General features: G+C 52.3%; 1 protein-coding gene across 1 annotated transcript in view; it reads right to left on the bottom strand.

The window, feature by feature from the left end:
• Nucleotides 1-3,816: 3,816 nt before the first annotated feature.
• Nucleotides 3,817-13,473, bottom strand: part of C11H14orf132 (chromosome 11 C14orf132 homolog) — a 49,139-nt gene continuing 39,482 nt past the window's right edge. Inside the window, exon 2 of the mRNA XM_024131087.2 lies at nt 3,817-8,029. Within this exon, the coding sequence (XP_023986855.1) occupies nt 7,805-8,029 (225 nt within the window). The 3' untranslated portion in view covers nt 3,817-7,804. The remainder of the gene's footprint in view (nt 8,030-13,473) is intronic.

Genomic DNA, 13,473 nt, shown 5'->3' with positions numbered 1-13,473 from the left:
GGGAGAGGCCACAACAGTGAGAGGCCCGCGTACCGCAAAAAAAAAAAAAAAAAAAAAAAAAAAAAAAAAAAGAGCACATTGAAACCTACATTAAGAAATAGCCTCATGCAGCTCAATAACAAAAGAACAAACAACCCAAACCAAAAATAGGCAGAAGACCTAAACAGACATTTCTCCAAAGAAGATATACAGATGGCCAACAGACACATGAAAGGAGGCTCAACATCATGAATCATTAGAGAAATGCAAATCAAAACTACAATGAGGTATCATCTCACACCGGTCAGAATGGCCATCATCAAAAAATCTAGAGACAATAAATGCTGGAGAGGGTGTGGAGAAAAGGGAACCCTCTTGCACTGTTGGTGGGAGTGTAAACTGATACAGCCACTATGGAGAACAGCATGGAGGTTCCTTAAAAAACTACAAATAGAACTACCATACGACCCCGCAATCCCACTACTGGGCATATACCCTGAGAAAACCATAATTCAAAAAGAGTCATGTACCAATATGTTCATTGCAGCTCTATTTACAATAGCCAGGACATGGAAGCAACCTAAGTGTCCATCAACAGATGAATGGATAAAGAATATGTGGCACATACATACAATGGAATATTACTCAGCCATAAAAAGAAATAAAATTGAGTTATTTGCAGTGAGGTGGATGGACCTGGAGTCTGTCATACAGAGTGAAGTAAGTCAGAAGGAGAAAAAAAAATACCGTATGCTAACACATGGAGGGGGAAGGGTAAGCTGGGACGAGGTGAGAGAGTGGCATGGACATATATACACTACCAAACGTAAAATAGATAGCTAGTGGGAAGGAGCCGCGTGGCACAGGGAGGTCAACTCGGTGCTTTGTGACCACCTAGGGGGGTGGGATAGGGAGGGTGGGAGGGAGGGAGACGCAAGAGGGAAGAGATATGGGGACATATGTATACGTATAACTGATTCACTTTGTTGTAAAGCAGAAACTAACACACCATTGTAAAGCAATTATACTCCAATAAAGATGTTTAAAAAAAAAGAAAAGAAATAGCCTTTTCACCGTGGTAGAAGTTAGTGACCTCATCGCGAAACCTGGGGTCTTCAGTAGCAAAGGACTACAAGAATAGTTAAAATACCTTTTTATTAAGTAAGCTGCTTACACTTACAAGTTGAACATGCAAACGTTAGTTAAGACACAGAAACATTTCCGATTCTCTCAGCATGAAGAATTGGCATCTGGACTGTGGCTAGTTACAAGAATAAGGTTTAAAACTTTAAATAGGATAAAGTTTAAATAGTAGAAAGAGTGTTAGTATGCTTTCAACTGGGAGAAATAGGGTGGGAAAAGATCAGAACAAGAGAAGATGCGGATTCGCCCAAGGGCTGTGAACCAGCTCCCCTACCTCCACCCTATCTAAGATTTTCCCCGAGAAGCATCTCTCAGCTATATTGGTGAGGAGCCAGGTCCCTCAAGGTCCCAGAGACCCACAGCTACTGGGTGGGAGGACGGGGGACAAGTTCATCCCCACCGTCACATCCACTTTGTACGGTCCTCCATCCGGGGTGACTCCCCATGAAAGCCCAAGACAATGGAAAGGGAGAGGACTTGGGTTTCCAAACGACTTGCTAGATTCCAGATCACTGCCCTTGGCTGGAATTATTTGAACTCGAGGCAGCTACCGTGTTCACTTCTGTAGCTCAGGAGACCTTCGATGTATTAAATGACTCACAAATGGGGAAAGGTGGAGATCTGGAAGATCCCCATCGTTTTGGAGTCAGAGATAGCACAGCCTAAACCTGGGTCTCCCAGCCTCGGCGCTGTTGGCATTTGGGGGATGGAAGATTCTTTGTCCTGGGGGCTCTTTGGCAGCAGCCCTGGCTTCTATCTACTAGATGCCAGCAGAACACATCCCTCCAGTTCATGAAAACCAAAACTGTCTTCAGACATTGCCAAAGGTGCCCTGGGGGACAAAATCGCCCCCAGTTGAGAACCACAGTCCTCGTGGTTCAGAAACTTCATTGACAGATGCCCTGGGCTCAAGACCCCACTCTTCCGTTCACCCAAACAGGACCTCGCAACTCTCCCAAAACTCTTGGAGACTCAGTTTCCTTGAGGAAAGTGTAAAAGTTTGGAAGCTCCCTTCCTGCCAGCTTACAGAGCCTAGGTCAGAACCATCTGGATTGCTGGGCCAATGCTTTGAACTATAAATGTAGTGATTCTCTGGTTCATTAAGACACTGGGGGAAAGACAGCCGATGAGACCGATGCTGGGGCCACGGGTGGCTGCTCAACAACGTGGAGAGGGCTCGGTGGGGAGGGAAGGCTCTGGCTTCCCCCAGTAGCTGTGGCACACAAATTCGTGCAAAGGTGACTCGTACATCTGTCAGGATTTATTCCCAAGGCAGCACGGGTCTCAAACCTCCTCCTGGGAATGCAGGAAGTCAGCTTGCACAAGGACCCGGGAGCAGACACGATGGACCTCATCGAACAGCTGGTTGGAGAGGTCTGGGCAGGTACAAGTGTGCACGGTGGTCAAAAGGCCGGTGCCCAGCACATCCCGGGAACTGTGCAGCCCAGCCAACCCCTCCAAGGGCTTTCTCTGCTTTTATTCTCTATCTTGACCAAAAAGAAGTATGACTTTTTACCAAGACTCAGAACAAGCCATGCAGACTTTTCCAAAATTTACATAGTCCTTTTTAGGTACTTTTGACACTTCCACTGCACTCCTGATAGCTGCCGTTTTCTCACGCTGATGGGGGGGAGCTTTCCTACCTTTCATCACCGTGGTTTGCACTGTTTTGTCCCCTGTCCACCCCCAGCCTCCCATCCAAAAAAAAAAGAAGGAAAGAAAATGCTCAAGGTCCGATCTCAGAAGTGACTTGCTGGGGACACCTGGCCACCACTGAATTCTGATTACCTGGGTTTCTTGGAGTGGCTTCTTTCTCCGCTTGGAGATTACAGACTCCACCCCCGTGGGCTCTCCGTGTTCAGCCACCCGGCCTCCCCTCCATCCCTATCACGACCCTCTCACCACATGACTGAGGTCAGGGCCCTGTGGAGCGGGTGGGGCAGGAGAGGTGGGCCAGGCAAACACGGGACATTCAGGTTCCAACTGCTCCCTTGGGCCAGAAACACAGCTCCCTGGGCATCTCCATCACGGCAGCCCAGCCCACCCAGGACTTGCTCTGGGGACAGTCAAAGGGGTGAAGGGGGCCAGATGATAACCGGCAGAGAACACGATGCCTGTCCCAAGGCTGGGGCTGGCAATCCAGGGCCCCCCCGTGTTACCCAGTGAATGCACAGCACCCTGGGCCAGGCATCCATCCGGGGATCTGTCAGCTCTCCACTAATTTATGATGTGGCCCCAGCTGACCTCCCGAAGGCTAAGGTCCTGATTAGATGCTCTCTAAAGCCTCTCGCTGCTGTGAGGTTCTGCAACTGATAAATACCCGGGCAGCGCTGCCCGCCCCTTTCTAGGACGTACACTCAAAATCCCTTCTCCAGGACCAGACCAGCCTAGCCTCAGAGGCCCATCCTGGGCTGGTCCATCCCAGAGGGCTCATCGTGGAGGGTGCAGATGCAGGGAGACGGAGACGCAAGGTAACCGCCCAGCCTGCAGAGCCAGCAGACCTGGGTCTGAATCACAGCTCCTCGGCTATGGACTGTCGGGCACACAGCCTGGCCTCAGCTTTCTCAACAGAAAAATGTGACAGTAATTCCTGTGCACCTCTCTGTACCCTCACTCCTGTCCCCGAGGGGTGATTTGAGAAGTAAATGAGATACACACAGCACACAGCACAAGGAAGGTGTGTAATGACAGCAATAATCATTGTTAATAATATCACTACTAATAATGAGGGAAGGTCAAGTTCCTGCAGAAGGAGAGGCCCATTTGTCTGGAAGGAATCGGCCAGCAGTGTAGATGGCAGCCAAGTGTCTCCAGTCTCCAGGGAGGGATCCCGACAGATGCTCGTGGGCTGGCGGGCAGCGAGTCCTTCCGTTCAGCACAAGCTGGAAAATGGCCTGTTGTCTCTCGAGGCCAGTGGTACGAGCCTGTCCTCCCTGCTTTTCTCCCTCGGATTCCGGGGGACCCCTGAAAGGAAATATGAGCATCTTTCTCTGGGGGGTACAGGGGGGTCAAGGGAGTCTCATTTGCCCCTTGATCGCATGGAAAGGGCAGCAAAGACAGAGCAGGGGCCGGCAGAGCAGTTGACTCTCCCAAGGCCTATAGGAGGCGGAATCCCCTCGGGACATGCCCGGCTAAAGTGTCCCCTGGCCTGGCCTCTCCTCCGAAGCTCCAAGGCCTGCAACTCATGGCCTCATAAAGCACGTGCTGCTCTGTGCGGTGAAGCGCAAACACACACAGGTGTGCGGCACCCACGGCTTGCGGAGGGGAAATGCACGCGGAGGGGCGTTCCAGCAATGGTAGGACCCCTTCTCTGAGGAGCGGCTCCTAAAGAGGCAAGCCCTCCTTCCTCAGCACGGACCCATCAAGCCAGGGTGGGCTCAGGGGCCAGCCCCACCTGGGAGGAGCCAGAACGGGAGCCCCAGGCTGGGCTCCGAGAAAGGAGCAGCTGCTCGGGAGGACCCTGGGCCTCAGCGGGAGACCTGAGTCTGGGCTGGGGCCCAGCCTGCAACACAGACCATCCCAGGACTCTGCTCATCGATTCTGTCTGCGTGAGCCTCGCCCCTCATGTGGGTCCCTCTGTGGGGCTCCGCGTCTGGGCCAGGGCCTTCTTCATGGGTCCCGAGAAAGCTGGTCTCTGGGAACTTCTCTGGCCATGCAGAGACTTGAGTTCAACTTAAAGGCGGGGGGGCAGGCAACAGGGACCACCAACCCCAAAGCCTGGGCAGAGAGGGGGCAATGAGCATGCCCCACCCCAAGGATGGTCAGAGACTTCAACCTGCAGAAGCCAGAGCCGGCTCAGGCCACGTCATGATGTGGGAGCTCGGGAAACGGCCTCTGGAGACTCAGGGCCTGGTTTAAATGTGCCCTGGAGGGGCCACCCAGCCACTGAAGGCGGCATGGTGTCCCAGAAAGAGCCTGGCTTTAAGCCAGATGGTTCAAGTTCAGCCGGATCCTCACTTTCCTGCTGTGCGGCCTCGGGCAAGTTATTCCACTCCTCGGAGCTTCTGGTCCCTTATCTGTGTGTTGGAGAAATGATGCTCTAAGGGAACCGTAAGGATTAAATCTGTGCCTATGAATCTGGCACAAGGCTTGGACACAAGACCCAGGCGATGATGTCAGATCTCTTGGCCTTTACTTAACATCAAAGACAGAGCCCCAAGTGCAGCAGGAGGGAAAGGGCAGTGCACTCTGGCTAGAAATCTAACATGCGCACTGATTCCTGCTGTCATCTGAGTGAAGGGGGAAAAAAAATTAACAGGAGATGGAAATGGGGTGACCCTGGGCAAGTCACTGTGATCTCTATGATGCTCCGTTTAGACAAGAAGCTCTTTAAAGCTCTTGACCACCTATGGCCCTGACACTGAAAAGAAAGACTTGAAAGTTGAATTTAACTGACAACATGTCAGTTTTCATGTCAGGGAAAACAAAACCTTCAAAGGGGAGACCTCTGTGCCCAGAAATACCCGGCGAACACAGGGCCCACCAGGGCTGCCCTGGGAGGCTGGAGGTCTCCTTAGACCTAAGAGCCAACCTTTTCTCTCTTCCCCACTCCTCCCTCTGTTATGAAACACAGAACCTTCTCTCCCACAGCCATCTCCACAGGCCATCTGAGAACGCGGAGCTGCCACCTGCCTCCTACAGGGCTGCAGGCTCCCTGGGGATGGGGGGTCAGAAGGCAAAGAATCAGGGTATTTGGGCTGGATGGCCCCCATGAAGACACCTTGTCTCCCCACCCTGGCTCTGGAGTTCCCCCCTTGGGTTCCCTCATAAAGCCGCGTGTCTAAGAAAGACCTTGCTCACGGGGCAGATGCCAGGCCTGGACGGAGAGGAGTTTGCTGGAGAAGCAGCTGGAATGGTGTGCTCACCGTGGCCACCACCCAGCCCCGCCTCCGGGCTGGTCCTGCCTCCAGACAGCAGGGCCCAGTCAGCGATTCCAGAAGGAGTCCAGGCAAAAGGTACCACAGCCCTTCTCCCGTTCCGCAAAGGTCACGCCGGCTGTGTGTGCTCACGACCTCCGCTTGAACTGAAGCACGTGTGGATGGACGCCAGGCGGCAGTGACAGATGCGGCCAATAAGAGCTGGCGGCCGGCGCTGTCTGGAGCGTGGGCTGCTAATCCTGTTATCACGGCAGCTCGGTGCCAGCCTCCCACAGACGAGTGGCTGCCTCTGGACAATTAAGATGTCCCTTTGCTTATCAAAAACACTCACTTCTCCTGAGACCACAGTGACAAATTCAGCCTTTTTGCAATTGTCCCCAAATATGCATGAGGGCTTCTTTACCAGTCTTTGAAGTTTCTCAACCACAGAGGAGGAATTTATGCCGTCTATTTTCTTCTGTAGGATGCAGGGAGGAAGCAAGAAGAGAGCCACTCCTGGCTTGTAGGCAGGGCAAGCCCGTGTCTGAGCTCGTCCCACTCTTGGGGGCACAGGGAGAGCTGTTTCAGGAAGGGGGGCGCTGCGCCATGAAGAAAAGTGAACCCTTTCCTATGCTGATCCCCCCAGCACGTGGGTGCAGCCAAAGGCCAACAGCGCTCTGGTCCTGATGAGGGGCTCCCAGGTTTGCCGGCCCCCCAGCCGCTGCCTTCTAAGCTTGTAAGGAAACTGACTCAGGCAGAACACATTTACACCTGCAAGAGTGCATGGTAGCCAAACCAAGTTTACAGCATGGGTGTCTTAACTCCCTGCCCACCCTGCACACAGCTTCGAGACCCTCTGGATATTCTCCCCAGGGCAGCTGAGAAGGCAGGAATCTACTCAAGACAGTGCTTTGTTGGGGCAGAGGCAGCCCAGAACTGATGGTCAGGAAATGTCCCTCCTGCTCTGACCCCTGCCTTTACCTGCCCTGGGACCCCAGGCAAATCATGTCCCTCTCCCTCCCACCCGCCAGTCGATGAGGTACACACACCTCATCCCTAAAATTCCGTGATTTCTCAGAGAGGAAAGAGCGTCTTCAGTGGGTGATCTAAAGAGTTAACTGCCTGGCAGATCTCATTTTTAAAGGCAGCTTCTCCTCTTTTCACAAAGAAGAGAAAGCCCATCCAGCAGATAAAAACCACCATCACTGCCACCCCTGAGATCCATGTCACCAGGAATCCGCCATCCTTGGGTTTCAGAAGGGGCCAGGTGTCTGGTAACAAAGATGCCATTTCCAAGTCAAATGAGGAACGTTCTGTGACCCTTCAAGTGACCACCACCGGTATTCCGAGGGGCTGACTGGGAAACCAGATTGCGGTGGGAACGCTCAAGTTCTGAGGGCTGCCCTGGCCCTCAGGTAAGCTGGCAGAAAAGCAAGACACAGAAGTGATTATTTAGTGCCAGCAAGGGATCATCCAACCATGTCCGTAATTTAAACTGACTGGCTGTTCCCTCTGGTCTCATGTTCGTGGAATGCAGTCTCAAGAATTCCCTGGTCCACTCCTCGAAGGCTCTGGCCCGGCGTGCCTCCGGGGGCGGGAAGGCCAGGCTCCCATATTTTCTGGATCAGCTGGACCACAGCCTGGAGTATCTGAAATCAGGGCCGCTTGGGGAAGTCCCAGACGCATGGTGGCTCCCCTTGGAGAGACGGCGCACCTGGTCAGAACTCCTGGTTCTAGAACGCGGGTGCAGCCAAAGGCCAACAGCGACAGTGCCCCGCTGTGAGCCCAGCGCGGAGTGGGGGGGGCGGTCCCGGAGCTCCCGCGGCTCAGAAGGTGAAGGCATACACCACCCCCACCACGACAATGTTACCCAGCGTCGCTATGATGGCGATCCAGAGCAAGACGGCGTCGTTGGAGGACCTTGGCAGCTCCTCTGGCTGACCTTGGCCGTTGGAGGCCGCGTGCACGTTGGTGGAGGAGTTAAAGAGGGAGTACTCGGTGCTGAAGTCCTCGTTGGGCGAGTCCATGAAGGCGCCTCCCATCATGGGCAGCTGAGAAGAAGGAGAGAGAGAATTAACCAGAGCCCTCGGAGCCGGGAGGCTGCCCGCAGAGGGGCAGCTGCCTGGTCGAGCAGCCCCCTCGAAGATACAGCACCGAACTGGGCTTTGCTTTGGGTCTTTTATTTTTTTTTATTTTTATTTTTTTTTTTAACATCTTTATTGGAGTATAACTGCTTTACAATGGTGTGTTAGTTTCTCCTTTACAACAAAGTGAATCAGTTATACATATCCATATGTTCCCGTATCTCTTCCCTCTTGCGTCTCCCTCCCTCCCACCCTCCCTATCCCACCCCTCTCATAGTCACAAAGCACAGAGGTGATCTCCCTGTGTGCTTTGGGTCTTTTAAATAAATGACAGTGCATATTTTCATCTAGAAAAATTAGCATTCACAGCCACCTTTTGAGGCAGACACTCATACCCACTTTGCAGATGAAGAGGTTAAGGCCCCGAGCAGCTCAGCAGACTCTCTCAAGGCTAGTTGGCAACTCACTGGGACTTACAGACCCTCCCTCTCTAAATGCCAGGCCCTCCATGAGAGCACACGTCGTCAAATGTCTTTATTCTTCTAATTGTAAAAGTAATATCGGCTCAGCATAGAACATTAAGAAAATACAAAAGAGGAGGAAAAAAAAAAGAGAATCATAATCTCACGACTTTGGGATAATCACTGTTCACATCTTCCTTTCTAATCTTTTTCTGTGTGTGTGTGTGTGTGTGTGTGTGAGAAAGAGAGAGAGAGGGAGAGAGAGAGAGAGAGAGAGAGAGAGAGAGAGAGAGAGAGAACTTTTAAACATGTGGTTTTATATTCCTGTATTTAAAAGCCTATCAAGATACTGTTTTACAGTTGTATAATATTCTATTATAAATACAAGCCATAATTTAACCGTTCCTCTAGAATTGGAGATTTAGGAATTTTGATGCTTTCCTATTATAAATAATGTACTGGTAAACATACTTGTACATACATTTGGGTATGCATACATGCTTGCACGTGCATTTTTTTTTAATATCAGCTGCTTAACTTTATTTTATTTAATTTTATATTTTTTATTATTTTATTTATTTTATTTTTGGCCGTGCTGGGTCTTCGTTGCTGCACGCGGGCTTTCTCTGGTTCTGGCGAGCGGGGGCTACTCTTCTTTGCGGTGTGCGGGCTTCTCATTGCAGTGGCTTCTCTTGTTGCAAAGCACAGGCTCTAGGCGCACGGGCTTCAGTAGTTGTGGCACATGGGCTCAGCAGTTGTGGCTCACGGGCTCTAGAGCGCAGGCTCAGTAGTTGTGGCGCACGGGCTTACTTGCTCCATGGCGTGTGGGATCTTCCTGGACCAGGGCTCGAACCCGTGTCTCCTGCATTGGCAGGCGGATTCTTAACCACTGCGCCACCAGGGAAGCCCTGCATGTGCATTTTTATTTATTAGGCAGACCCAGATACAGAACTTCCCAGTCAGCGGGTGTGATGCTTCAGAGCTTCTAATGCACAAGGACAAACTCCCCAGAAGACTGACTAATTCCCAAGGCCTTGCTTTGCTGCACAAGAAGCGGCTGGTTTGCACTCCAGGGATCGGGGCTTCCTCTTTGCGTTTGTAAAGCCCCTTATTCCTGAGACTCAGGTGCTCGGGTAGGGGTGAGTTGGGCTGCTCAAAGGGAGGGCCTGGCCCTGGATACAGTCCAGAAGACCAATGTCCAGGCCGTCCAGGCCCTTCCGGAGCCGTCTAGAGGCTGACGCGACTTAAGCCCCAGGGTTGGCTCTGGCAAGTATTAGGCCCATAATAAACGTGTTTTTTAATGGTACATGAACAAATGAGCACTAAAGAGTTAAGCCTTCCTTCAGTACACATTTATTGAGCTGCTACTACTACTACTACCAGCATGGAGGCCCAGCTATGGTCATGGAATGTGCTAGAGATTTTAAAAGTCTCATTTAATCATTCAACTATCCTGCTGGAGCATATACCACGGTACCCCCATTTCAGATGGGTAAGCAAAGGTCAAGGCCACTGTACTCGTCTGTGCTGGGGTCAGGGCTGAGAGTCGGGTGCGTCCGACTGTGGAGCTAGGGTGCTTCCCGTTCCGCCCACAGCCTCTCCGACTCCCAGGTCAGACTCAGTACTGGGCCCCGGAGATGTACCGGTCAGTACCCCCAGGGGCCACGCTCCGGCCGGGCCATGTGCACTGCCCCGGGTGGGTGGTGAGCAGAGCGGGGTCCGCCTCACTCAGCCGCCGTCTGACTTGTATCAGGGATGATTAATTAGGGCCCTCAGTCCTAGACTCTGCAGACAGTGGTGAGCCAGACAGGTGAGGGCCACGCTCCAGGTGGGGATGAGAGCAAGGAAGGAGAAGGAGCGAGAAGGAGGGGAGGGAGGGAGGGAGGGAGGGAGGGAGTAGAAAAGAAAGAATATCTGAAGGGAGAACAGCCATCAGAGAATTCACACAGAGAGGCTACTTGCAGGCATCTCCATGTGTGGCCTGCTCTGAATCTCAATGGCCTCTTTTTAAAGGATGCCCATGACTGTGTCAATGGGTGCTTCGGAGCACCTGCTTGGGCTGAGAAGAGCAGCCTTTGACAGCCTCGTGCTGCGAGGAGCTTGGCGTTTCATCAGTAACACCGCTTGGTCCTTTTGTTCGGTGGGGACCTGGCAGTTGTCAATCTGGGGCTGTAGTAACAGGAAGAGGCCAACAGGGGGCGCTGAGGATAGGCCACGTGCAGCTCCTCGATGGGGCTGCTGGTTACAGGGGTGAGCTCGCTTTGTGAGACTTCACCCAGGGCTGCATTTCTACGTGCGTCCTTCTTATACGTTTATTAGCGTAAACAGTATATTAACATATTTAGTATATATTAAAGAGATATGATGACAAACACCAATGAGAATGACAATTAACATATATTCTATTGAAAATACAATTGAAAGTTTAAATAGGAGAACTGTGACCTCCTTTTGTCCCCCAGCGGGTGATGCAGATGAGATGGGTTACAGATGAATCAGGTACATCCGTCCTAAGGGGGCAGCAGAGGCAGCGATGCTCTGGCCTGCAGGGAGGGGCCCGAGCTTTCCCATTAAACCGACTCATCCTTCGAATCTCAGCCAATGGTCCTGTCCACTACAGCCTTCCCTCCCAAGTACCCCCAAGACCACATCCTTTCCTTAGGGGCACCTACCCCAAGAAGCAGTTCCCATCTGCGTCCCCCAGTGGCCTGGAAGCTCTGAGGGGGGAGCAGATGAGTTTATTCTCATCGTGGAACTCCTAGAGCCTTGCCCAGGTCCGGCACACAGCCTGATAAATCCCTGCTGAGTGACGGATGAATGACACCCACCCTCAACTTGTACCAACAACATTGTTGGCTGATTCTGCCTCTCCAGCAGCCCCCCACTGACCCCACCCCTACCTGGCGGGTACCCTTTCCTCCTGCTGCCCTGAGACGGCACCACCCTTCTCTAGGGGAAATCGGCAGAATCTTCATCTGACCCACCCACGGCGAAAGCATCACTCAGGTGAGCTCAGGGAGACTATCTGCCAGAGAGTGGGGATCAGGCCAGACAGGAAGCTGCCCTTCTCCCTCCCCTGCTGGTTCCACAGCCCCCTCCCCCTGCACCCCCCTCCTGTTCTCTGCTTCCCTGTGCGTAGGTAATGCCCTGTGTTCGTTTCCTATGGCTGCTATAATAAACTGCCACAAACTCAGTGGCTTAAAAGGACACACATTTGTTCTCTTACCGTCCGGGAGGCCAGAAGTCTGACTGCGCTCATTATGTTGGCCTCACTTGGATCGTCTTCCATCTCAAGATCCTACACCTTCATCACGTCTGCAAGGTCTCTGGGCACGTAAGGTGACAACCACAGGCTCGGTTAACTGGAGGTAGGTCTCCCACCACACAGGGAACTCCTGAAGGCAGAGCCATGGCCCACTCGTCTCATGCTCTCCCAACCCCATTGGTAACACAGAAAGAGTGACAAGTACGACCGTGTGGAATTAATGAACCTGAAATCAGCAGACAGCCCCCCGCATCGGCTGCACTTCATACACCCGCTCTCAGAGCTCCCGGCGATGAGACAGCTCATTCTCCACGCTGAGCCCCTCTCTGCCCTGCACCTCATTGACGGACAGCTCAGCACTGCCAGAGGTCACAGCTGGTGGCGGCATCTGATTCTGCCGCCTCAGAGTGAGAGGGATGGAGCGGGTTCGAGTGTCAGAAAGACGCGGGGGTGAATCCTGCTTCATTACAGAGAGTACAGCCAAGCGAATCATTTCACCCACCTGCTTCCATTTCTTTCCCTGTAAGTAATGACGACGATACCGTGGAACCAGCAGGGACCCTCGCAAGGAGGGAACCAGATCATATATGACAACTAAAACGTGGCACCGGTCGCTCAATCATTCCTAATGTTCTTTTCTCTTGTTCGTGCAGTAATTCAAAACCGAGAGACATGCATCTCTTATCCAATTGCTTAAGCTAAAGTGAGGGAATCGGGAACCTGGCATTTCCAGTTGTGTGCTTCTGCGAAATCAATTAATCAGATACTCCTCTGCATACAGGCGGCCCTCCCCTCCCACCAAGCTCTGTTGAGCTCAGCCAGCACTGTTGCTCAGTCCGACTCCTCAGCTTTGATGGTTTTGATGTTTTTTCCTTTGTAAAACAGATTCTACTTCAGAGTGCCGGGTTACACGTGAAATTAACTTTACACGGCAAAATCCCGCGAACAGAAAACCAAAAAAGGTCAGCCTCAGTTCTGCCGTTTGGAAGTTGGGAAGATTTGATCAGAAACTGATTCATGGTAAGAACGAAGGAATGATGGCTGAAGTCACTTCAGAAGCAGGTGATGGCAGAAGCCCCGGGAAGGTCTTTCCGAAAGGCCCTCCAGCCGGCCAGGTCTAATTTTAAGCCATTTTTGGAAATGACCCCCGGGTGTCATGCCCTTACTGAGATGAGCAACTGGGCCTTCTCAACCCCGTGGGCAGGTGTAGTCGCTGGACCCCTGAGGATGGGGATGAGTGGCTTGGGTGAGGTGACGGCTCAGAGCAGATTTGAGGGTGATGATTCCTAACTTCAAACACTCGGAGGTCCACCGTGCAGAGAAGAGTGTGACCCGAGGAGGCGGAACGAGAGAAGAAGTCTCCTCTTGCTCAGTTAGACATGAACAATCAGAAGGGTGGGGGACTCGTCTCCTCATCAGAGATGATCTTGTCAAGTTCAGAAAAACTCTGGTTGGCTTGTGGAAGAGGGGATACCAGGACAGAGTGTCAAGGTCAATGGCCAGTGTTCAAGGTCAATGCTACCTATACAGGCCTCCTGACTATAGCTGCCAGGAAGGCAGGGACCTTCCCTCTTTCCCACAGTATCCTCGAGCCTAGAAGAGAGCCAACACTCAAAACATACTTGGTGGGGGGCTTCCCTGGTGGCGCAGTGGTTGAGAGTCCGCCTGCCGATGCAGGGGACGCG

This window comes from Physeter macrocephalus, chromosome 11, assembly GCF_002837175.3.
Source record: "Physeter macrocephalus isolate SW-GA chromosome 11, ASM283717v5, whole genome shotgun sequence".
Lineage (NCBI taxonomy): Eukaryota > Metazoa > Chordata > Mammalia > Artiodactyla > Physeteridae > Physeter > Physeter macrocephalus.
This window is presented reverse-complemented; position numbering and strand designations above follow the sequence as displayed.